General features: G+C 49.8%; 1 protein-coding gene and 1 pseudogene across 2 annotated transcripts in view; both read left to right on the forward strand.

The window, feature by feature from the left end:
• AP2A1 (adaptor related protein complex 2 subunit alpha 1) overlaps positions 1 to 25,732 on the forward strand; it is a 34,495-nt gene that overhangs the window by 6,269 nt on the left and 2,494 nt on the right. Inside the window, exons 2-19 of one of the 2 annotated variants that reach the window (XM_063088718.1) lie at positions 6,350 to 6,418; positions 6,531 to 6,673; positions 6,819 to 7,012; positions 14,667 to 14,796; positions 15,435 to 15,536; positions 17,043 to 17,151; positions 21,051 to 21,201; positions 21,592 to 21,760; positions 21,894 to 22,031; positions 22,248 to 22,430; positions 22,923 to 23,020; positions 23,367 to 23,598; positions 23,706 to 23,873; positions 23,966 to 24,129; positions 24,495 to 24,560; positions 24,905 to 24,961; positions 25,070 to 25,152; positions 25,266 to 25,354. In XM_063088718.1, coding sequence (XP_062944788.1) covers positions 6,350 to 6,418; positions 6,531 to 6,673; positions 6,819 to 7,012; positions 14,667 to 14,796; positions 15,435 to 15,536; positions 17,043 to 17,151; positions 21,051 to 21,201; positions 21,592 to 21,760; positions 21,894 to 22,031; positions 22,248 to 22,430; positions 22,923 to 23,020; positions 23,367 to 23,598; positions 23,706 to 23,873; positions 23,966 to 24,129; positions 24,495 to 24,560; positions 24,905 to 24,961; positions 25,070 to 25,152; positions 25,266 to 25,354 — 2,345 coding nt within the window. The remainder of the gene's footprint in view (positions 1 to 6,349; positions 6,419 to 6,530; positions 6,674 to 6,818; positions 7,013 to 14,666; positions 14,797 to 15,434; positions 15,537 to 17,042; positions 17,152 to 21,050; positions 21,202 to 21,591; positions 21,761 to 21,893; positions 22,032 to 22,247; positions 22,431 to 22,922; positions 23,021 to 23,366; positions 23,599 to 23,705; positions 23,874 to 23,965; positions 24,130 to 24,494; positions 24,561 to 24,904; positions 24,962 to 25,069; positions 25,153 to 25,265; positions 25,355 to 25,732) is intronic. The other variant, XM_063088719.1, reaches the window with a different exon arrangement.
• LOC134373593 (small ribosomal subunit protein eS24-like) lies at positions 9,387 to 9,787 on the forward strand (annotated as a pseudogene).

Raw genomic sequence — 25,732 nt, forward strand, 5'->3', positions numbered from 1 at the left:
GTTTACAAGGCTGCGCTCTAACCAACTGAACTAACTGGCCAGCCCATGCCACATATATGTTTAAATTTTCTTGCCACATTAAGAAAGCAAAACAACCAGTGAAATGAATTTTAGCATATTTTATTTATCACAATATGTCCAAGATATTATTTCACCATGTAATCAATATTTTAAAATATATTAATGGTAGCTTAGTTCCTCTTTCACACTAAGTCTTTGAAATCTGGTGTGTATTTATACTCAGAGCTCATCTCAGTTTGGGGGCTGTAGTCTCATAGAATCACTTGTTCTGGATAAAGATTTCATAAAACTTATGGTTGAAAAAGTACCCAAGTTGTTCCAAACATACTCTTCCAGTCTGAATTGAGGATTAGTTCTTAATTTTAAATTTATTAAAATGAGAGCTGGCTGGTTGCTCAGTTGGTTAGAGTACTTCCTTATAACACCAAGATTAAGGGTTCAGTTCCCCATGCTGGCCAGCTGCCAAAAAAAAGAAAAAGAAAGAAAATGACTAATTCAGTTCCTTAGGTGCACAGGCCATATTTCAAGTGTCCACCAGCACATGTGGCTGGTGGCTCCCATTTTGGACATTGCAGGGCCAGAATGTTCTGAGCTTTGTAGTGGTCCAGGATCAAAAAGCATTGTCTCCTAGAACCTTTTCTGAAGACTCAGGGCTGTTGAGACTTGTACAGGAAGCACATTAAGTCACAGTCTTTTTTATTTTTATTTTTGGTGGCTGGCTGGTAAGGGGATTTGAACTCTTGACCTTGGGATTATAGCAGTGTGCTCTAACCAACCAAGCTGACCAGCCAGCCCTGAAGTTGTAGCCTTAGTAGATGGAGTGTCCATAGTCTGGAAAGCTATGAAGGGTAGGGTTTTGCAGTCAGACGCTGGACAGTGCCTGTGTCACCTCCATTACGCTCCTCCAGGGCAGGGTCCAGGTTTGTCAGGATGCCTTTAGTGGTAGTAACAGACCCACACTGATGCCGTGGATGTTAAGGTGTCAATGTTTAGGGAAGGCATTATCTCCCCTAAGCAGAAGCCCCAGGGCAGGGCAGATCCTTGGCGCAGTCAGCACTTCCCTTCGCTCTGCCCCACTCTGGCCTGTACCAAGATGGTGGCGTCCTTTCCACTTACACACCTCTCATAGCAACAGCCACAGGCAGAGGAGGGACCTGATCCCCCCATGGCTCCCCAGCACCCTCAGAAAACCCAGGAGAGGCTGCGTGGTCTGGCCCCACCTGCTGTGCTAACCTCATCTCTCCCCCAACCCCCTTTCCTTCTCCTGAATTCTTTAAGCTTCCCGACCTCCTCCCTTCCCATATGCTCGTAGACCTCCCGGCCTTTACACATGCTGGTCTTCCCGTCCAGAGCACAGCTCCACTCGTTTCTGCTTGGTCCATTTCAGCCTCATCTCAAATCCCAGAAGTGGGGTACTGGAAAGCCTTCCTCCCCAGTCTCATTCCAGCCTCCCAGCCCCGATTGTGTTTGCTTCTCTCAAAATGCTTACCATTGTCCCTGTCTGCCTCTTCTCCAATCTAGGAGCTCCCCTCCAGTCCAAGGGCTCCCCAAGAGCAGGGCAGATGTGACTCATCTCCGAGCCTGGCCCAAGAAATCCCTTTGTGAATGAGAGAAGCCCTTTAAAACTTCCTGACATGCCTGCATGCCTCCTGTGATGGCAAGCTCATTCCCTCTCACTGGCTGGCCCTGAGTGCTGGATCGTTGTCGCTTTCATTAGCCTAGTCTGTCACAGCTGCCTTCAGCCTCTTTCTCCTATGCGTTGCCCTCAACAGTACCCATGTCCTGTCCCTGGGTACCTGGCTATCACTTGCCTTTAAATATTTGCAGGTGGCCTGGGCCTCTGCCTAGGTGCCCTCCCTTTAGGGCTGCCCCTTCACCTTTGAGACCTAATGCTTTTGTTCTCTCTTGGAATTCTTTTTTATAACAAAGTATATCAGTCATGCAGAAGACAGTATCAAATAGACGTGGAGAATTTAAAGACTATTTAAAGAAAAAATATATACACACGTATGCATATATGTGTGCATATACATAAATATATTTCAAATACAATTTGAATATTTAAAAATGTACAAGGGTACTTCAAAGTGTTCATGGAAAAATAGAATTAAAAGATAATATGAATCCTTCCATGAACTTTTGAAGTACTCTCATATGCTTTTTTTTTTTTTGGCAGTTGGCTGGTAAAGGGATCTCTGAAATGTATTCTTTAAATTTAAAGAATATATCAAGGGTTTGGATCCCTGAACCACCCAGCCACAAAAAAAAAAAAATTTAAAGAATATATATATATATACACACACACATATATGTTTTTATGTATATTTTAATCCATTTTAAGAACAATTTAAAGAATAATTTTAAAATGAAAGGTTACTTAAAGAGTATACACACATATATATTCTTTAAATATTCTTTAATTGTCCATATCTATGTGATTCTGTTCTGTGTAATTGATATACTTTGCTATAAAAATATTAATATGTATAAATTTATGTGTAAATATACTAATGTGTACATATATATATATATGTGTATATATATATATATATATATATATGTATATGTGAATAGAGTATCTGTAGAAAAGCCCAGCCCGGTGGATCATAGTGTCCAGCCTGATTAATTTTCCCCGACTGTCCCCAGCAACGTAACTGGCATCCAGATACAGAAAGAACACTCCTAGCTCCCCAAAAGTCCCCTCCCCAAGGGTAACCACTGTTCATTCATCCAGTACCGTAGATTAGTTTTGCCTGCTTCTTAAAGCTTTTAATAGAGGTTTAAACGAAGGCCAGAGAGGGCTTTAGCCTCAGAAATTTAATTGCTGTTCAAATATCCATCTATTTGTGGCATAATTTAGTCAGCTACTCTCTGATATATGATCCATTTACAAAAGGTATGTTGTTTTTCTGGTCCCTATAGAATAATTTCCAGGCAAGCAATCAAAGCAATTGTTGTGGTCATGCTCAGGTGAGGAATAGAAACTGGGTCTGAGGGGTGACTGTATGCCCGCCTTGGTCACCAGCCCTGCCCCCAGAAGGAGGCGCTGTCACAGCCCTCTGCGGCCACCCTCACACCACCTTCCTCACCCTGTGGCTCAGTTCTGGATGCCCCTCGCTGGTGAACTGCTGCTGAACCCTCCTCCTCATCTTTCAAGGTCCTCCTCAAATGTCCCCTCCTCTGTCAGCCTCCACCAAGGTCCTAGGTAGTGCTGGGGGCAACTTCCGCCCCTCTACATCTTGCTCAAGTGTGGCTGACAGCACCCAGTGCCTGCCCCCACCAAGCCAAGGGGTCCCTTGGGGCAGATCAGAAGTGCCAGGTCCACCTAGGTCCTGGGCGCCCAGCGTCGCCCTGCTTAGGTCTGGCTCACAAGGCCTCAGGAGATGTGTAATTAATATATGAAGGATCAGATGGCTTCTGAGGCAACACAGGCTAAATAAAACGCCATCACTGAAGTAATGGCCCTGTATCGACTGGGCCCCAGAGACTTCTAGCCCTCATCCCCAGGCCCTCTACCCCCTTCTTGAGGACAGGACAGGGTCACTTCATTTCTTAAGGCCCTATATTCACGTCTGCATGCCTTTACTGAGCTCTGGGCACTCAGTAAGCCCTTGGGATATGGAGTCAATGCCCAGCGAAGAGGCAGACCCTGGCCTGGCCCTCAAGGGGCTCCCAGTCTGGTCTGAGAGACAGAGGCAGACCCAGACGACCACATATGTGCTCTAGTACAGGAAGCACAGGCAGCGGGAGAGTCCAGAGAAGACCCTGCAATAGCGCTGTCCACTGGAACCATGTGAGCCACACGTGTAAGTTTAACTTCTCCAGTAGCTGTGTGTTTTAAGTAGAAAGAAATGGACAAAATTAGTTTTAATAATATATTTATATAGCTCAATACATGCAAAATGTTATCATTTCAACATGTTATCAGTATTTTAAAATTTGGGGGCTATTGGGTTAGCTCACATGGTTAAAGCGCCATGTTAACATCAAGGTCAAGAGTTCAGATCCCCTTATTGGCCAGCTGCCAAAAATAAAGATAAAAAAAATGTTAACAGATATTTTATAGTTTTTTCCCCCTCCATACTATTTTATAAATCCCATGTGTCTTTGTGGCTTACAGCCCATCTCAGTTTGGAACAGCCACATTTTAGGCTTAAGAGCCACCTGGCTGATGGCTGCCTTATTGGACAGTGCAGCACTGGGGTCCCCTTGGCACTGATCAGGAGGGATAATTAGAAGAGCTTCCTAGAGGAGGTGATATTTGAAGTGAGGCTCGTGGGACTGTCCCTGGAAGTTGGGAGTGGGAGGTGAGGCAGGATTTCTAGAGAGGGATGGCACATGTACTTACTTGTACGTTCATTCATTCATGGAATGCCCACTTAAGCCTCCTGGGGGCCTGGCCATGTGCTGAGGGACGTGGATGGTGCAGATGTGGGTCAGAGCAGGTTATCTACCCTTTAGATAACCAGACACTTATAGAGCACCTGCTGTATGCCAGGCACTGTTCTAGGAGATCCCTCCTGATGTTCATAGTCTGAAGGAGGTGAGAGCAGAGATTAGACAGAAAAGATAAAATAGTTATGTGGTGTGAAGTGTACCAGGGAGAGCTTTTTTAAAAAAATCTTTTATTTTATTTTTATTTTTTTAAAAAGATGACCGGTAAGGGGATCTTAACCCTTGACTTGGTGTTGTCAGCACCACGCTCTCCCAAGTGAGCTAACCGGCCATCCCTATAATTAGGGATCCAAACCCATGGCCTTGGTGTTATCAGCACCACACTCTCCCAAGTGAGCCACGGGCTGGCCCTAGAACTTTTTTTTTAATGCTAGAAGCAGAATAACGAGGAATTCAGTTTAAAGACGTGGTCAAGAAAAGACTTCTGGGAGGAGGTGGCAGGAGCCAAGACCCAGATGGTGAGAAGATAACAGGGAAGGTGGACCCTGGCAGAGAGCACAGCACATGCAAAGGCCCTTGAGGCAGGAAGGAGTGTGGAGTATCCCCAGAACTGAGTGGAGGCCAGTGGGGCCTGGACGCAAAGCAAGTTGATGAGCGGTGACACTGGTGGGGTGGCCAGGGCAGGGCCAGAGGGCTTAGTGGACCTGGGTGGTGTTCCCCAGCTGGCGTCACAAGAGCCCAGCATATGGAGCTGGCTGGTTAGCTCAGTTGGTTAGAGCACAGATTTACAACACTAAGGTCACAGGTTTGGATCCCTGTACAGGGCAGCCACCAAAAAAAAAAAAAAAGAAGAGCCCAGCATATGGAGACAAGAGGGAGGGAGGGAGGCCAGAGAGGAGGCTGCTGCAATGATCTGGGATAGTGAGCATGGGGTCTGGTCAAGGTGGTCATGGTGAAAGTGTTTGGGAACACTTTCTGAAGGGGAGCCAAGAGGATAAGGTGATGGCTTGAGTGAGGGGGTGAAGAGGCCCAGGGGCTGTTCAGAGGAGCTGAGTGAATGGTGGACCCTGTCAAGAGTAAGATGGTGAAGTCTGGCGAGGGGGGAATTGGGGAATTCGAGGGGGACAGAGCTAGCAGTGAGGGCGGCCAAGACCATCACCATCCAGTTGGACTGTGCTCTGAAGTGGGTGCTGAGCACAGAGAAAGCTCAGAACCTGGTCTTTGGGACCAGCAGAGACTTACTGGAATCATTCCCCAAGGGGGTCTTGTCAGAGGTGCCAGACAGACAAACTGGGGAGAGGTTTGCAGCCGGGAGACAGGAAGAGGTGGGGAGCGGGCCAGGTGGGAAAGGATAAGTCCATGGTCAAGGAGATGGAGGGGCTGTGGAAGACGGGGAAGGAAGTAGCAAGCATAGCACCCCAGGGTCTGACCTGATGTCTAGGTGGACAGTGGAACCGTCATGGGACTTAGAGTGGGGAGAGGAGACACTGAGTTCAGTGGTGTGGGTGAGGGTCCTCGAGACAGCTGGAGGCCACTGAACTCTTCATTCATTCATTCGTCACACTTATGGGCTACTGGAGGCCAGGCCAGTGCTGGGGGCTGGGAGAGAAACTCTTAGGGAAGGCATTCGGGCCCTGAGGCCACTAGGGATCCCTGAGGATCCCCACAGTTCAGGGGCCACAGTGGGAAAAGGGAGGGAAGAAGTTGGGAATAGCCCAGAAGTGAGTGCTGGGCTCCTCTGGGCTGCGGAGTTCAATGAGCTGTGGTTCGCCTCTCTAAAGCTCCCAGCTGGAGATGGGGTTCATGCCTGCCCTAAGCCCCTGGACGTGAAGAGAATCTGCCCTTCGAGCTGCGTGGAGCTGTGCCAAGGAAAGGAGGGCAGGTGGCTAAACTCTCCAACCCCCTTATCAGCTGTCCTGCCTTCTCTCTGCAGGTAAGAGCAAGGAGGCAGAGATTAAGAGAATCAACAAGGAACTGGCCAACATCCGTTCCAAGTTCAAAGGTAGGCTGGGGGCTCAGACTCCTGGGTCTGAGGGAGGAGGGAGCTGGACTCCTGGTACTTGAACATGTGATCCTCATTTTTGTCTTCCCTTTCCTCCTTCCTCTGGCCCTAGGGGACAAAGCTTTGGATGGCTACAGTAAGAAAAAATATGTGTGTAAACTGCTCTTCATCTTCCTCCTTGGCCATGACATTGACTTTGGGCATATGGAGGCTGTGAACCTGCTTAGCTCCAATAAGTACACAGAGAAGCAGATAGTGAGTATGGGGAAGAGGGGACGGAGGCCTGGACTCCTAGGTCTGAGGGAGGAGGGGACTGGAAGTACACACTCCAGGGTCTTAGGGATAGGGTCTAGGGCCACTCAGCCACAAGGCTCCCAGCCATCCACCTCCCTCCTACCAGGGTTACCTGTTCATCTCTGTGCTGGTCAACTCGAACTCTGAGTTGATCCGACTTATCAACAACGCTATCAAGAATGACCTGGCCAGCCGCAACCCCACCTTCATGTGCCTGGCCCTGCACTGCATCGCCAACGTGGGCAGCCGCGAGATGGGCGAGGCCTTTGCTGCCGACATCCCCCGCATCCTGGTGGCTGGGTGAGGCACTGGGGACCTGGGAGCAGGGGGGATGTGGGAGACAAGGCCCAGCCATGTTTGAGGCACAGAGAGTTGTGTCACCTACCCAAGGTCTCCCAGTTGTGCAGGGCATGGGACCTCAGTGGTTCCAGTGGCAGCTCCATGGTTATCTCTTATCATCTCACCAAGCTGACTTGATGATGCGAGGCAGCTTCCTGTCAAAGCCAGTGGGATGTCTCTCTGATATGCAGAACTTTAACACCTAGTGTAAAAGAGGTGACAGGCCTCCAGAATTTCTGCATCTTCTCCATTCATTCAACAAACATTTATTGAGCACCTACTGTGTGCCAGGCACTATGCTGATTGCTGGGGATATCGCCAATGACCAGAGATGGACATGGTCATGACCCTCCCAGCGTTCATGGTCCAGAGTGGGAGATAAAAGTTGATGGAATAACTGCAGGATGAAATGTAGAATTCTTCTCTCAGAACTATGCTATGGGCCACAGGGGCCTATAAAGGTATTTAATAAGGGTGCCTGACCTAGCATGGGGTGTCCAGGAGGGTTTCCTGGAGGAAGCGGCATCAGGCCGAGACCTGGACAAGGAGAAGTATTTAGCCGTGGAAAGGGGAAAAGCACGAAGGGCAGCAGGGTCAGCCCATAGAATCATCCTGAGGCAGGAAGTCATTCAGCAGATCTTTCTTGAGCATCTGCAATGTACCAGGCACTATTCTGGGCACGTGAAGCAGTAGAGAGCAGCAGGGACCCTGTCATGACCACCCTTGAGGGGCTTACATCTAGTACGGGGCACAAGCAGTAAACACATAAGTAAAGAAGTGAGGTGAGTTCAGGCAGTGACAAATGCTCTGAAGAAAATAAAACAGGGTGTGGGGAGATAAAACAGCACAGCAGGGATAGTAAGGGGCAGCTTCTTAAATTAGACTAGTCAGGTAGGGTCTCTCCAAGGAGGTGATGTGTAGTTTGAGACTGGAATGGTGAGAAGATAATCATTCGAAGATGCTGGAGAAAGAGCATCCCAAACAAAAGGACCGGCAGCTGCAGAGGCCCTGAAGTAGGCATAAGTTTTCTACGCACATTTCTCTGTGGCTGGAGTACAGTGAATATGAGACGCAGTTAGCGTAGTTTGGATATTCTGATTAAAATGGGAGGTAAGGGCTGGCCAGTTGCCAGAATAAAAAAAGAAAGAAAGAAATGGGAGGTGATTGGTGTGTCTTAAGCAGATGAATGGTATGATTGGCTTTGTATTTTAAAAAGATCCCTGTGCCTGGTGAGGGCAAAGGTAGAACTTCTGTTTCTATCGATATGGTGGTCTAGGTACCTGACTGACATTCTTGCTGAAACCGACTATCAAGGCTGGATAAGAGAGGAAAGAAGATATTCTTTAATGGACTCATGAACTAGCCAGAAAATAAGGAGCATCCAGGCCACAAGCTAAGAGAATTCTGGCACCCAGGGAGATGAACAGAGGGCCAGAGACAGATTTTGCTTAGAAGGCATTGGCTGAGCTGTATGAACCTGTATATTGGTTTTGGGGCCCTGCATTCTCTGTGAACAGAAGACAAAGCTTGTCCAGGGAGAGGCTCCAGAAGGCCACACTTCAAAGTGAGGGTGACCTAGAAATAACCCCCCTAGGGACTATAAACAGAATTACCTGTCTCAAACCTTGGCACAGAATAGCCCTCAGACTGGTTTTCAGCCTGATTTTACCTTACCTGGGTAGCCCCAAAATCCTTAAGTCAACCTTTAGTTTAAACTGATGCAGACTAATAGTACCCCAGTGCCTGACAGAAGCAAACACAAGTCTTTTCTGGAGAAACCCATTTTCCTCACAGGCCTCAATGATTTACACAGATGAGGCTCCAAGTTACATGAGTAGCTCACAGTCAAAAATCACGAAACATGGGCCGGCCCGTGGCTCACTGGGAGAGCGTGGTGCTGACAACACCAAGTCAAGGGTTAAGATCCCCTTACTGGTCATCTTTAAAAAAAAAAAAAAAAAAATCACTAAACACAGGATTTAGTGAGAGAGAAACAGGAGAAATAGAACTGAGAATAAAATTGAGGGTCAGCCCGTGGCTCACTCAGGAGAGTGTGGTGCTGGTGACACCAAGGCCACGGGTTCGGATCCCTATATAGGGATGGCCCGTTCGCTCACTTGGGAGAGCGTGGTGCTGACAACACCAGGTCAAGGGTTAGGATCCCCTTACTGGTCATCTTTAAAAAAAAAAAAAAAGAACTGAGAATAAAATTGGAAGTGGAATTATCATACAGAATGTAAAATAAGTATGTTTAATATGTTTCAAGAAATGAGGGAACAATTTAAAAATAGGAGTAGCTCTTTTCCTCTCTGGCTTTCTGAGATCAGCTGCCATGATGAATGACACAGTATCTATCCGGACCAGGAAGTTCATGACCAACCGACTACTTCAGAGGAAAAAAATGGTCATTGACGGTCTTCACCCCGGGAAGGCAACAGCACCTGAGACAGAAATTTGGGAAAACTAGCCAAAATGTACAAGACCACACCAGATATCATCTTTGTATATGGATTCAGAACCCATTTTGATGGTGGCAAGACAACTGGCTTTGGAATGATTTACGATTCCTTGGATTATGCAAAGGAAAATGAACCCAAACATAGACTCACAAGACATGGCCTGTATGAGAAGAAACAGACCTCAAGAAAACAATGAAAGGAACACAAGAACAGAATGAAGAAAGTCAGGGGGACTGCAAAGGCCAGTGTGGGTGCCGGCAAAAAGCAGAAGGAGTGAAGATTCTGCAATGACTTCATCTGTGATAATTATATGATTTTTTTCACAAGAGGATTAATAAATCGTAGAAATAAATAAATAAATAAAAATAGGAGTAAAGTGCAAGCAGATTTGAAAAAGAAATGGAAAGTATAATTGAAATTATAAAAAATTAAGTGGTCTGGTTTAACAGCAGAGTAGATTCAGCCAAAGAAAGAACTAGTGAACGGGCAGTAGAGCTGAAGAAAGTAATCAGAATGCAGCCCAGAGAAGCTAAGAGGTGAAGATTTTACAAAGATATGTTAAACGTCATAGAAGCCAGAGAAAGTTTAACATCACACTATTTGGAGTTCTAGAAAGAGAGAAGGGACAGTATGTGACAGAGGCACAGTTTGAAGAGACAATGGCTGAGAATGTTCCAGGACTAATGAAAGAAGCCAATGTCTGGCTTCAAGTAGCCCAAGAAATCATAAGCAGAAGTATATACTGTGGGGGGGAGGGAGGGGGAAGGCAGGAACATCAGGGCCACTGAGGCATCTGCTGCCATCGTGAGAGCTGGTTCGGACAGAGTTGTAGCAGCAGAGGTAATTATAAGAGAGGAATGTTTTGGAAGTAAAGCTGACACTATGGATTACATGTGGTGTGCAAGAAAGGGAGTGAAATTAAACAGGCAGGTGAAGACTGGGGGAGAACCAGGGAGGGGAAGGCAGGACCCGAGTTGGGTCTGGCCACGTTGGACTTGAGATGCTTATTATCTAAGTAGAGATGGCAGGTAGGCAATTGGACCACAGGGAATCTGGGCCAGAGGGAGAGAGATCTGAGAGATCGGCACTGTCCAGTAATGGTAGAATGCAAGGCACAGATGTACTTTTCACTTTTCTAGTATAGTTGTCCCTCAGTATCTGCAGAAGATTGGTTCTAGGACCCCTGAGGATACCAAAATCCACAGATGCTCAAAATGGCATGGTATTTGCATATAACCTACGCAATCTTCCCGTATACTTTAAATCATCTCTAATATCTAATACAATATAAATGCTATGTAAATAGTCGTTATCTAGTATTTTTTTAATTTGTATTATTTTTATTATTGTATTGTTATTTGTTGTTGTTGTTTTTCTTTTCTGAATATTTTTGGCTGTGGATGTGTAACCCACAGATACTCAGGGCCAACTGTATTTAATATTTTAATTTAACCCGATCCATCCAGAATGTTATCATTTTGACACTGAATCACCATGAAAATTATTCATGAGCTATTTCATTTGACATTGTTTTTTGGTTCTAAGTCTTTGAAATCTGGCATGCAATTTGTACACCCGTTGCATCTCAATTTTTTAAAAATTAATTTGTTTATTCTAAAATTTTCTCTTATGTCTCAGTTTGGACTCGCCACAGTTCAAGTGCTCAGTAGCCACACGTGGCTGGGGACAGCACAGGGATAGATGGCAATTAAAGTCACAGACTAGATGAAGTCCCTCAGGGAGGATATGAACAGGGAAAAGAAGTATTCCAAAGGCTGAGCCCTGGGTGGCCCAGCATGTCACACTCTGGCAGGGGCATGGGAGGCGTGATCAGGGCTGTGGGAGGAAAATGAAGAATGGGCCATGACTCAGAACACTGAGAACTTGGAGGAGGGAGTGGCTAGTCATGGCGAATGCTGCCAGCAGTTACTTAAAATGAGGGCAGAGAGTCAGCATTGGCTTGGGGGAGACAGAGGTTGCCAGCTACCCTGAGGAGGGAGGAACTGGGTGCTTCTAAGGACCAAGAAGGAGGCCAGTGTGCCAGACACATATGGGCACGGGTGACATTGTCCCCATTTCACACAAGGGAATGGATGCTGAGGGGGTGGTGCCCTGCCAGGGTCAAGGAGCCCGGGTGGGGTTGTCTGACACTCTAGGCTGGTCTTGCTCTCCACACTGGAAACTTGGCCTTGGCAGAGACTAGGGCACAGAGGAACGTTTTTTTTGTAGGTAGACTTTTTTTTTAACTGAGATAAAATTCACCATTTAAACTGTTTTTAAGTGTACAGTTCAGTGGTTTTTAGTATGGTAATGTGTAGCTACCACTACTATCTAACTCTAGAACATTTTCATCACCCCAAAAAGAGACCTCATATCCATTAGCAGCCACTCCTCATTTTCTTCTTCCCACAGTTCTGGCAGCCGCCTATCTGCTCTCTGTCTGTGGATTTGCCTGTTGTGAGCATTGTATGTAAATAGAATCATACAGAATGTGGCCTTCTGTGTCTGGCTTCCTTCACTCAGTTTAATGTTTTCCAGGCTCATCCATGTTGCAGCGTGTGTCAGGACTTCATTCCTTTTTATGGCCGAATAATATTCCACTGTGTGGATAGAACACATTTTGTTCATCCATTCATCAAAAAGGTTCTGCCTTTTGGCAATTATGGATAATGTGCTCATTTGTGTGAACTTTGTTTTCACTTCTCCTGGGTAGATGCCTAGGAGTGGAACTGCTGGTCATCTGGTATCAACACCTTTTTAAAAAGAGATAACAGTTCCAGTTGAATTCTCCTCGTATGTTCCCCATATGATCTCTCTCTCTCTCTCTTTCTCTTTTTTTTTTTAAAGATGACCGGTAAGGGGATCTTAACCTTTGGCTTGGTGTTGTCAGCACCACGCTCAACCAGTGAGCCAACCGGCCATCCCTATATGGGATCCGAACCCGGGGCCTTGGTGTTCTCAGCACCACACTCTCCCGAGTGAGCCATGGGCTGGCCCCTCATATGATCTCTTGATCTTCCTTTCCTCCCTCCCTGGTCCCCTGATTTGGTGGTTTTTAGTCCCATGTTTGTTTTTGTCCTTTTATACCTGGGTATTTATCCCTATATTATATAGTTTTAAACTTTACCTAAATGGTATTACAGTCTCTGTTTCACTTAACCAACCTGATAAATAGCTCTTATTCCTTCATTTTGTTTTTGACCAGAGGTTTCCTTATCTATAAATGGAGATGGTAATAGGATCCATCTCCTTAGAGGGATTTGCTGAGGATTAAATGAGTTAATACATAGAAGCACTTAAGAACAGAGCCTGGCTCAGAGCACGGTCTTGGGAGATGTGAGCTATGATGATGATGGCGAAAATACCACCATTAATCGAGCGTCTGTGGACAGCCCTTTTGCTGGTTTCTAGTTTTAACCTGATGACCATCAGGCGGTAAACATTTCCCCAGGGTGGGTGTCCACGAGTGGAACTGCTGGTCTTGATCTGCATCACACACAGTGGCAACCTTACCAGAGGTGGCCCAGTTCCTCTTCAGAGGGCCTGTCCCCATCTCCACCTGCAGCCACAGCACACCAGGGTTCCTATCTCCCCAGCCTTGCCAACACGACATTTGTCCTGCGAATATCTGCTCGGCTGATGGCAGGAAACAGCCACTGCATAACTGCAATTTGCGCTTCTCCTGCATATGCAGTGAAGTGCCATACTCGGCCTTTGGCTTGTGGGGGTCTTCCCTCTTAGGACATTCCCCCATGCCCTGTCAACCCAAATAACAAACAGAGAGAGTTTCTCTAAAAGAATAATGTGTTTAATTGGGAATAGAACATTGCAGTGGGAAAATAATCCCATAGTAGACTATGTGTATTCAAGGAGGCAAAGGAAGACAAATGGTTTTAAAGGCAAAAGAAGGGCCGAGCCCGTGGCGCACTTGGTAGAGTGCTGCGCTGGCAGCGCGGCGACACTCCCGCCACGGGTTCGGATCCTATATAGGACTGACCGCTGCACTCACTGGCTGAGTGCCGGTCACGAAAAAACGACAAAAAAAAAAAAAAAAAAAAAAAAGGCAAAAGAGAAAAGCACGCTTAATTTGTTTTGAAACAAAGAGAACGTTGGTTACAGGAGCTTATCACAGGAGTTGATGCCAGTTCATTAATGGAGACAGTGTCAAGCAAGTGTTATTATACATCCAGCTAGCTGTCCTTGTGACTCGTGTAGTGAGTGGCTATTTGAAATGTCCTTGGCAAAGGTTTTTGTTATAGGCATATGTGCGTAAGAGTCTTTGTAATGGTTCTTATCATTGGCATGTGTGCTTGAGGGCCCTCCCTGTTCAGACTCCCGGCTTTATTTCTTTTTTGTTATTTTGATTCTGTCGACTTTCACAGCCCTATGCTGTTTGTTGGGTCCTTTCTGGGAAACCCTTTACCGAGAGGCCACAGTTTGGCTGGTCTTGACAGCTCTGGGCAGCTCCCCTGTTCTCAAGGCCTGTCCTGTCTGCAGCCCCCCAGGCCCCCTCGCCGCTCCTCCCATGTACAGGCCCCCACCTGCCTCGGGGCCTCAGCTCAGGCCGTTACTTCTGCCTGGGCAGTTACCTCTCTGCCTGGGCCGTTCTGTTGCAGAGGCTTTCAGTCTTTCCTCATTAAGTTAGTTGGTTCTCTGTTCACCTGACACCTTATCAGAGAGACCGTCCTTGAAAATAGCATCCCTGGGACTCTGTGCTCATACTTTCCTCTGTTCGCTTTAGAGCACTGAACCCCGGCAGAATCTGGCGTGTGTGTTTTGCATGGAAGTTGGCTGCCCTGGCTAGAATGTGAGCTCTGTGAGGACAAACGTTTGTACCAGTTTGCCCATAGCATTGCCTGGTGCCCTAAATGCTTGGGGAATGAAGGAAGGTGCAGAGCCAGACCTGATATTTTGCTTAGCCCTGCTAGTAACCCCATGAGGTGACTCAGATGCAACCCATTTTGCAGATGAAGAAACTAAGTCCTGGTGGGTGATGAGGACAGCACCAGACTGGATCCTGGGTCTGTCTGGCTCTCTGTACCTCTTGGCAGCCACATGGCACCCTTCCCGGGAGGAGCTAGAGAGAAGGGGAGAGAGTGCAGAGCTGGGGCTGCACTGACTCCACCGGTCCCCCTCTCCCCATTACATCCCCACAGGGACAGCATGGATAGCGTGAAGCAGAGTGCGGCTCTGTGCCTGCTGCGGCTCTACAAGGCCTCACCTGACCTGGTGCCCATGGGCGAGTGGACAGCCCGTGTGGTGCACCTGCTCAATGACCAGCACATGGTGAGGTCCCGTGCTCCCAAGACCTTCCCCCATCCAGCTGCCCAGAGACCCCCCTCTGCCTTGATGCCCCTCCAGCACTCAGGCATCCTGATCCAGTGTCCCCAGTACTCATTACCTAACCAACTGTCCAGAAACCCTTACACCTCCATCCCTGACACCCACCTGGCTGCCCAGGGATCCTGTCTAGTGAACCCAACACCCATCACCAATCCAGTTCCTCAGAAAATTCCAGCTTCTGTTTCTGACATCCAGAGATTCCCCCAACAACTCCCGTAACCTGCCCAGACAGCATAGAGACCCCAACCTCTGTCCCACCCCCAATACTCCCAACCCCTCTATAGTCCCTGAGCACCCATCACTCCTCATCCAGTTGCCTGGGGCCCTCCCAGGGGCACCCCACACACTCAGTCAGTGCTGGCTGTGGTCCCCAAGGCCCTGTTGCCTCCTTCCCCCACCCCTTAAACACACACAGTGACACGTGTACACACCCAAGCTCACCTCTTCAAACTCCATCCTCCAGGTTTCACACACCCCTCCCCCCCTTCTGATCTCTGCTCTCAGATCCTCAGCCTGGACACTCGTCCCCAGTCAGACCCTCCCCCCAGGGTCCTCACCATTTACTCATCTGCCCCCTGCAGGGTGTGGTCACGGCTGCCGTCAGCCTCATCACCTGTCTCTGCAAGAAGAACCCAGACGACTTCAAGACGTGCATCTCCCTGGCTGTGTCTCGCCTAAGCCGGGTGGGTGTTGTCTTGGTGCTGGCTGCAGGAAGTGGCACTGGTGTCCCTGTGCCCTCTGACACCTTTCTGGTCCCCTCTTCTTCTCCATAAGAGGGAGCCCAGTCTAGTGGTAACAAACTCAGGCTCTGAGCTAGGTTCATCCTGGCTCAGCCGTTTCATTCTGGGTGGCTGTGGGCAAGTGGCTTTTCCTTCCTGGGCCTCAGTTGCCCATCTGTTCAATGGTGATGATACTAGTACCCACCTCACAGCATAGCTGCTCTGAATAAAGCTGCCATATATAAAGCGCCCTGGAAGCAAGAGCTGCCCTCTGGATCCCCCCAGTCTCTTTCTCCCTTTCTTTATTCTACATTTGCGCCCTGTTCCTCTCTTTCCTATATATCTCCCCTTCACTCTTTCCTTCTGTCTGTCCGTCCCCTTTACTCCTGTCCTGGGAACATCCCCTGAGGCTTCCTCGGTGCCATGTTCTGTGTGGGGTGACACCAGGGACACTGATGAATCAGACCTGAGCTGTGCCCTCAGGGAGCTCCCTGTCCTGCTCAGTGGAGGGGCATACAGCAGGGGAGGTGACTCAGCCACAGATTATCTTAAAAGGGGAGGTTTGTGCTATAATGGAGGTAGCACAGGGCACTGTAGGCACCCATTGGAGGAACTTAACCCAGCCTGGGAGTCCAGGAAGACTTCCTGGGGGAAATGATCCCCAAGTTGAGACTTAGAGTACATAAAGTGTTTCCTGGGCATGGGGGAAGAGGCCTGGATTCTCAAGTAAAGAGAACACACCAATTCATTCATTCTGTCATTGTTTCATTCATTCACCAAACATCTGAATCCTCCCATGCACCAGGCTGGTGAGGGAGACACAGACAGTGACAGTAGGAGTGGGGACACGTACCATCATGGAGGTGGCACAGAGCATTGTGGAAGTGCTTTCTGAAGAAAAGGTTTTCAAGGTTTAGTTGGAGTTTGCCATGTGGAAAAAAGTCACATGATCTTTTGATCCCCACCTCTTCCCTGAACCTTTCTCCTGTCTGACCTTGTATTAGGCCTAGGGACCCATAAAAGGGTCAGACCTGATTCCTGCCCCTGCTTAGCTTTCAGTCTTGGGGCAGAGCGACAAGGAAACAACCTCCGGCGTGCCAGTGTGATGTGTGCTCTAAAGGAGGTAGCTGGGGCATTGGGAGGCTCAGAGTCAGAGTGAGGAGCTGGTCTGGTCTGAGGACTGTTACAGAGAAGGGAATCAGCAGAGACTTTTCCTGCCCACCTGGCACCAGCATCACTTGGAAAAATCATCCAGCCCCAGGTTTAGTCCCTGTTCCACCCTCTCGTACTGCGTGCCTGAGGCTTCCTCACTCCCTTCCTGAGCTTCGGTTTCCTGCCCTGTAAAACTGTCACACTAACAGCACCCCCCTTGGGAGCAGTGCTTGCTCTGCCCTGACACGTGGGCAGACATTCCCCCTCCCGCCCTGGCCCGTGCCCCCACCCATTCCTCGCCCCTCTTCTGCCCCCCAGATTGTCTCCTCGGCCTCTACTGACCTTCAGGACTACACCTACTACTTTGTCCCAGCACCCTGGCTTTCAGTGAAGCTCCTGCGACTGTTACAGTGCTATCCCCCGCCAGGTAACTTTGAGTCCCCCTGGACTGCTTGTCGCTGGGATCAAGGTCCTCTGACCCCATGGCATGGCAGGTGGGGCTAAGTGATCTGTCAGGATTTCTCTTGAGCTGGGGTGGTCCTCTAGCCCGTTATGTGGCTGCCGTGAGGGCGGGGGCAGCTCTGATCCCAGAGCCCACCCTGCGCAGCACCAAGGATCAGACAAATAGCCAATCCCCTGCTATAGGCCAGGGTCCCTGTGGCTAAGGGCTGTTATCACGTCTGTTTTACAGGTGAGGAAACCAAGGCTTGGAGAGGGGAGCTTTTGCCCAGGGTCAACCAGCCGGTGAATGGGCTATTCCAGGCTGTGCTGTTTCACTTCTGCCAGGGAACCTCTCCTCATTGCTCACACCCACAATAGCTAGCGTGTTTTAAGCTACTGCAGTGAATTGGGTGCTGTGCCGGGGGCCGTCTACATCCTTTCACCAGAGCTGGTGAGGAGGAATACTTAGTGAGATATGTGAGCATCGAACTGTGGCTTGGAGGGGACACATGCCCATCCCAGGCACAGGCAGCAAGTGAGTGGCAGAGCCTGACCCCCCCAGAATCTATCTGTGCTCTAAACCCCTCCCACAACTGCTGGGGACAGGCTCCCCCTCAGCTGCCCAAACTTACAGAGCAGTTTTTTTTTTTTTTTTTTAAAGATGACCAGTAAGGGGATCTTAACCCTTGATTTGGTGTTGTCAGCACCACGCTCTCCCAAGTGAGCCACAGGCCAGCCCTTACAGAGCAGTTTTATGGGACCCTGGGCTAAGGGGCTTGGCACCCAGTAGGTGCTTATAAACCAGTTCCCTTCAGTTCAGCCAGTATGCCTACCACCTGCTGTGGCCCAGAGGCCAATGCGCGGCACCAAATCTTCATAGCCAGGTGTGCATGTGTGTCTGTATGTATACAAGACTGGGTGTGTGCATCTATATGTGTCAGTGTTGGTGTGTGTATCTGCATACATGCATGTCTGTGTTTGCATGACTGGACATGAGCATGGGTGCATGGCAGTGTCTGTGTGTATCTGTGTGTCAGATGCATGGGTATCTCTGTGTGTGTGTGTGTGTGTATGTGTGTGTGTGTGTGTGTGTGTATCTGCATGCATTTGCATCTGTGTGCATGTGTGACTGTGTGCCTGTGGGTACTTGTGTACATATCTATATGTGTCTGCGTGTACCTGTGTGTGTGTGTCCACATGCTTGTCAATGTGCATGTGTGTGCCTCTGTGCATGTGTGTGTGCACAGACTGTTTGAGTGTATGATGTAGGTGATACGAAAGGCTCCTCCCAGCTTGTGAAGCCAGCTTGTGAATTCTGTCATGTGTCTCTTGCCTTCTCTGGGCCTCTTTTTCACCCTGTGAGAAAGGGCTTAGCTTGAACTCTGAGCCCATTGCCATATCAGAAGGAAATTTTGGGGTATGCCCAGGGCAGGCACCTCACCTTCCCCAAAACCCTCTGTGTTTAGGAATTCCAAACATGGCCTTGCTCTGGGGTTGGGCCAGAGGAAGCCCCAACCCTGTGTCATCCCCTTTCAGCAAATGGTGGTGAGCTACCTCCAATTTAATCTCCGTATGATTTTTTTTTTTTACAAGATATTATGAAAAGTTTCCCAACATACAGATAAATAGATCCATTACTAGACTTCACATTTTTCCATGTATGCATGCTCTTGTTCTATTCTTTTTTTGAAATATTTAAAAGTAATACAGGGGCCGGCTCGTGGCTCACTTGGGAGAACACCAAGGCCACGGGTTTGGATCCCTACATGGGGTTGGCCGGTTAGCTCACTGGCTGAGCGTGGTGCTGACAACACCAAGTCAAGGGTTAATATCCCCTTACCGATCATCTTTAAAAAAAAAAAAAAAAAAGCAATACAGACTTCGTAATGTTTTGCCATTAAATATTTTGTAATGCGTTTCTAAAAACTGGGCATTTTAATGCACAACAGAAATTCTGTTGTCACACGTAAAACTAACAATTCCCTACTGTTTTCCACTGCCAATTTTCTTAATTTTCCCCAAAAGATCGTTTAGAGTTGGTTCAGACTAGGATAGAATCAAGGCACAAGTATCAAATTTGATTATTATTTCTTACAAATCCCTTTTAATTGGGAAAAATTACTCCTTTAATCCTTGACATTGGCTTTTGCCCCAACATTCTCTTATGAAAAATTTCGAGTATAAAGATAACTTAAGAGAACAGTATAACGAACACCAGATGCACCCTACCTGGACTCAGTGGTGACTGTTAACACTGTGGACTGCAGTCAAGACTGTCAAGGCAGAAATAATTTTATAAAGGTTTATTGAAAGCCAAGCTTAAGGATCAACCTGAGAAACACAAGCCAACAGACTTGGAAAATGCTCCAAAGTCTGCTACAGGCAAAGGCATTTTATAAGGGAGTTTTGAAAGGGAGGGGGAAAGCTCCAAGTACAGTTGTCCCTTTCTCAGGGAACACAAGAATCACAAGAATCAAAGTCATTGGTTACTGATTACAACAGGGGAGCCAGAAGCATCACTTGAAAGCTGAAGCAGAAGCTTCAGGCTTCAGCTATTCTTAGCAATATCTAAGTGGCTTATTCAGAACCAGTAGGTTGTACATTAATCAATAAATCAGCAGTTCTAACCACACACATTGTTTATCTTAAGACAAGATGTTGACACTGAGTTTGTGAGACTTATCCCAGGGCAGCGAGTTTTGGAAAACCTGCTTTGTTTTGATTATTTCCCTCATCAGTACACCTTGCTGTACCTGCAGCCTTGTTTGCGCACTGTCTCACACACTTGCCACACTATTTGCAGTATTGCAGGCATCCTAACACTCCCCTGTGTTTCTGAACATGTCTCCCAAGACCGAGAACACATATGAAACCACAGTGCCATTATCATACCTAAGAAGATTCAAAATAACTCCACAGTGTCATCGGGTATCCAGGCACCATTCACACTTCCCCAGTTGTCCCTGCTGACAGGGGGACTTTTCTAAAAACGTTGGCTTTCTAAAAAAAAATACCACAAAACAATCTAGAGTCGCACATTAAATAATATTATGTCTTTGCCATTTTTTTTAGTCTGGAATAGTTTCCGCTACCCTCCTTGTTTTTGAAGAAACCAGGAGAGTTTTGTGTCGCAGTGTGTCCACATTCTAGATGGCTGGTTGCTGCCTGTGGTGTCCTTTGCTCTCCATCCTTCAATTTCCTGGTAGATTTGGGGTCAACAGTTCTTGCTAGAACACTTGACAGCTGTTCTGCACACTTGATAACATCACATTCTAGAAAATGTTAGTTATCAGTGTTTGTGTGAGCTTCTGGCTGGTATCCGTCTGTCTCAGTTCTGGGGGTTGAGTTTTCTCACTGTTGAACCCCTATCCCCCAGGCAAGGAGCCTGGCACCAAGTGTGCACGCAGTGGTCTTTTACCGAGCAGGTGACTGAAGGGCAAGTACATTCTCATCAAGGAATGCTCGGCATTCAGACCACTCCTTGGGAAGGCCTGTGTTTGGGGTTGTCTCTGGAGGAGGTTCCTGGAGTTTTCTTTGCTCTATGAGAAATCTAAAGAATATCAGTGCTGCAGAAGGGGAAACTGAGGCTCACAGGGGTGGAGCCTCTTGCCCAGCAGGGTCACAGCAGAATAGGATGAAAGCCCAGGTCTGGAGATGTATCCTCTGTCTCCAGAAATGCCATCTCTCACCTCTCTTGCTGGGCCGGGGGCCCAGGAAGGGGCTGAGGGAGCAGAGACCCTAACCTAGAGCTTCAGGGCTCTGGTGGGTTGGAGGCAGCCTGAGGTCTTCCCATGGCCACTGCCCCAGCAGGTGGGCCAGGTGGGCAAAGAGCTCGGGCCAGGTGGGCAAAGGGCTCAGCCCAGGCCCTGCCTTCCATTTCCCCAGAGGATGCGGCTGTGAAGGGGCGGCTGGTGGAATGTCTAGAGACCGTGCTCAACAAGGCGCAGGAGCCACCCAAGTCCAAGAAGGTGCAGCACTCTAATGCCAAGAATGCCATCCTCTTCGAGACTATCAGCCTCATCATCCACTATGACAGGTGCACACCGGGGGCTCAGGGAGGGCTGAGAGCCTGGTGCCTGGGGCTGGGCGAGAGTGGCTGGAGCCTGGACTCTTGGTTCTTAGGGGAAAGGGCTAGAGAGCTACACCTCTAGGTAAGAGGAGGATGGAGGTGTGAAATGCTACCCTGTGAGGCTGGTGCTGGGCTTTTCCTGGGAGGCAGAATTGCTGGATGTCTTTATTTGGGCTCAGCAGCCCAGAGGTCAGGGTCACCGTCAGGGTCAGGACCAGTGTGTAGGGGTGGGCGGGAGTTAAGACCTGGATCTTTAGGCAGCTATGAGAGAGATCAGCTGGGACCCGAATCTTCTATCTCATGTCCCATGTATCTATTTCTCTCTCACCACCCCATGCCTATGGCCCCTGCTGACAGTGAGCCCAACCTCCTGGTACGGGCCTGTAACCAGCTAGGTCAGTTCCTGCAGCACCGGGAGACCAACCTGCGCTACCTGGCCCTGGAGAGTATGTGCACCCTGGCCAGCTCTGAGTTCTCCCATGAGGCGGTCAAGACCCACATCGACACCGTCATCAATGCCCTCAAGGTGCGACCTCTCGGAGTCTGCCCCAGGCCCTCTGCCCCCTCACAGTGGCCAGTGGCTCCGAGGCCCTTGGGTGGCCAGCCCTGGGCCAGGAGGGAGCCTAGAATACACCCTGGGCCCTCCTCTCCTCCATCAGACGGAGCGGGATGTCAGTGTGAGGCAGCGGGCGGCCGACCTCCTTTATGCCATGTGTGACCGGAGCAACGCCAAGCAGATCGTGTCTGAGATGCTGCGGTACCTGGAGACAGCTGACTATGCCATCCGTGAAGAGATTGTGAGTTTTTGGGGATCTGAGGGCCTGGGAGTTTGGGTCTGAGGAAGGATCGTCTGGGAGCTTGGACTCCTGGGTCTGAGGGAGGAGGAGCTGGGGGCCTGGACTCTCCAGATGGAAGTAGTGGTGAGCCCAGATCCAGGCAAGTCCAAACACTGATGCCCACCGTGTGCATACTTGCGTTCACACACACCCACCTTCCCCCACTCCCTGCGGCAGGTCCTGAAGGTGGCCATCCTGGCAGAGAAGTACGCAGTGGACTACAGCTGGTACGTGGACACTATCCTCAACCTCATCCGCATTGCGGGCGACTATGTGAGTGAGGAGGTGTGGTACCGTGTGCTGCAGATTGTCACCAACCGTGATGATGTCCAGGGCTATGCTGCCAAGACTGTCTTTGAGGTCAGCATCCCTCACCCTGACCTCCATGGGGGGACATAGAGGCAAAGCAAGGACAGCTGGGGCTGTAAGGGTAGTAAGTGTGACCACCATCTTGCTTATTCTTCTGCACTGGGGTGACCTCAGAGTGGTGCCTTTGCCTCTTTGGGCCACCCAAAGGACATGGGGGCCATAGCTTCATGGGTCTGATTTGAGGAGACCACAGAGCATGCACATGGGGCACCCACTGTGTAGTTGCCAATTCCTGGATCTTAGTAATTTCCCACTCTTTCTAGAAAAGGGGGCCCCGTGCTGCCACATTTTACTTCCTGTGTGAGCTTGGGCCAGTCACTTAACCACTCTGTGCCTCAGTTTTCCCACAATAATCCCGCCCACATCATAGAGTTGTGAGGGTTCCATGAATTAATACGAGGCAGAAGCTTAGCGCTACACGTGGCACATGCTGAGCACTCATGACACTCTCATTCTTGTCCCTGCCCCGCCCCTCCCACCCAGGCGCTCCAGGCCCCAGCCTGTCATGAGAACATGGTGAAGGTCGGCGGCTACATCCTTGGGGAATTTGGGAACCTGATTGCTGGGGATCCCCGCTCCAGGTGAAGGAGCCTCAGGCTGGAGGGTGATCACTTGTACTTCTGAAGGGTCTGGAGCTTGAGGGACCCCTAGGAGTCTCAGGGCTAGGGATGATGGGGTTCCTAGGAATGTTTTCAGCCTCTTGCCCCAACCCCCATTGGGACAAGAAAGAACCTTAGTCTCAGGAACCTGGCACAGAGCCTTACAATGGCTTCTCCCCTGCGACTTTGGGAAATATCAGCCCCTCAAGCCAGCCTGTGTTCCTGGGAAGGGTCCATCTGAGGAGGCGGCACCTCTTGAGGGGGTTTCTGGAGAGGGCTGTGGAGCCATGGAGCCTCGGCCCATGGGCTGACACCACCCCCTGCACAGCCCCCCGGTGCAGTTCTCCCTGCTGCACTCCAAGTTCCACCTGTGCAGTGTGGCAACACGGGCCCTGCTGCTGTCCACCTACATCAAGTTCATCAACCTCTTCCCTGAGACAAAGGCCACCATCCAGGGTGTGCTGCGGGCCGGCTCCCAGCTGCGCAATGCCGACGTTGAGCTGCAGCAGCGTGCTGTCGAGTACCTCACCCTCAGCTCAGTGGCCAGCACGGATGTCCTGGTCAGAGCCTTGGTCCCCCCACTCCCTCCCTCTGGCCCTTGGCCCCCCTTTTCTTGTGATCACAACTGACACCTTTCCCTGACCGCCCCCTACACCAACCCCACCAGGCCACAGTGCTGGAGGAGATGCCACCCTTCCCGGAGCGTGAGTCATCCATCCTGGCCAAGCTGAAACGTAAGAAGGGGCCTGGGGCTGGCAGCGCCCTAGATGATGGCCGGAGGGATCCCAGCAGCAATGACATCAATGGGGGTGTGGAGCCCACCCCCAGCACCGTGGTGAGTCCTGTGGGGTGGGCCCCATATAGTCAGCTGGGGCTGGGGTTGGCCAAGGCACCACCTTTTCTCACTTTCACCTGCACTTCCTGCAGTCTACGCCCTCGCCTTCTGCTGACCTTCTGGGGCTGCGGGCAGCCCCTCCCCCAGTAGCACCCCCAGCAGCTGCAGGTGCGGGAAACCTTCTGGTGGATGTCTTCTCTGATGGCCCAGCTGCCCAGCCCAGCCTGGGTCCCACCCCGGAGGAGGCCTTCCTCAGGTACTGCCCACCCACTGTGGCCAGGCCCTCTTCTACCCTCAGGGCAGCCCCTTCTCAGCCTCTGCCTCCTTTTTCGTTCAGCTCCTCTCCACCCCAACTTGCTCTTTTCTCCCTGTCCCTGATGCCCTTGCCAGCCCCAGCCGCTGCCTGCCCTGCCCCTGGCCTCGCTCCCTCGGGCCACTCTGGACTCTGCTGACCCTGGCCACTCTTTATTGTCCTTTCCCTTCACCATTTCTCAGCCTGCTCTTCCTTCTCTCCTTCCCTCCTCCCTCTTTCTCCCCCCCCCCACCCTCTTGCTGCCTCTCTGGGATTGGCTGCCTGCCACACCTGTCTTCTCTTGTCTGCTCTGGGATTGGATGGCCCAGTGAGCTGGAGCCGCCTGCCCCTGAGAGCCCCATGGCTTTGCTGGCTGACCCAGCTCCAGCTGCTGAGTAAGGGATGACCTTAGGAGGTTGGGGGGCAGACCCTGGTGTCCCCAGGGAGGGTGAAGGGACTGGGAGCTCTCATCTAGGTGTTCTTGATGAGCAGCAGAAACAGGGACTTGGAGGAAAGTGAAACTCGGGGTCCTCTGATGGGGGGGCACATACCAAGGTCCCATTCACATTAGGGGCAACTGCCTGTCTAATTATGGGGTACTTTGAGATTCTTCAAGGAGTCTAAGTATGTGGATTCTGGGTTCTGTCTTTCAAGGGCTTGTTTTCTTGCACCACTTAGCTCTGGGTTTTTCCTCTCTTCCCCCAAGCCCCTTCCATCTCATTCCTTTTCCTGCTTCCAGCCCAGGTGCTGAGGACATCAGCCCGCCCATCCCAGAAGCCGATGAACTGCTGAATAAGTGAGTACTGGGAGAGCTGGGAGAGGGGAATGGGGACAGGTGGGGAGCCCAAGCCAGGGCCCAGACAGGAATCCCTCTAATCCTGAGCTCCTTGCAACCCCAACCCAGGTTTGTGTGCAAGAACAATGGGGTCCTATTTGAGAACCAGCTGCTGCAGATTGGAGTCAAGTCAGAGTTCCGGCAGAATCTGGGTGCGTCTGGGTGGACTGTGGGGTCAGGGTTGGGGATAGACCTTGGTTTGGGCAGTGGCTGGGAGGGCGTTGGAGGAACTTGGATGGAGCCCTGTCTCCCCCACCCACTGCAGGCCGCATGTATCTTTTCTATGGCAACAAGACCTCGGTGCAATTCCAGAACTTCTCACCCACTGTCATCCACCCGGGAGAACTCCAGACTCATATCCTCAGGCTTGGCCCAGCTCTGTCCCTCCAGTCGGCCTTCCTTACCACTGGGAAGCCAGCTGACCCAGGTCCAGATCCCTGTTCTGCTCCTCTTACTGTGAGAGCTTGGAAATGTGGCACTTCTCTGAGATTTAGTGTCTTTATGTCTAAGACAGTGGTGGGCCTCTTTCTCCAGGACAGGAGATCACAATGAAGTGATATGCAGGAGGCATTACTTCTGGGACTCTAGCTGCTCTGGGCCTCAGTTTGTCTTCTCAGATACCTTCCATGTCCTGACCTTGTCCTCTCTCAGGCTCCATGCTATAATTTCAGTGCCTCCTGCACTTGGGAGCTAGGCCAGGAGGGCTAGATGCTGACCAGGGCCTTCTCCTTT

The sequence above is a fragment of the Cynocephalus volans genome, chromosome 3, assembly GCF_027409185.1.
Source record: "Cynocephalus volans isolate mCynVol1 chromosome 3, mCynVol1.pri, whole genome shotgun sequence".
Lineage (NCBI taxonomy): Eukaryota > Metazoa > Chordata > Mammalia > Dermoptera > Cynocephalidae > Cynocephalus > Cynocephalus volans.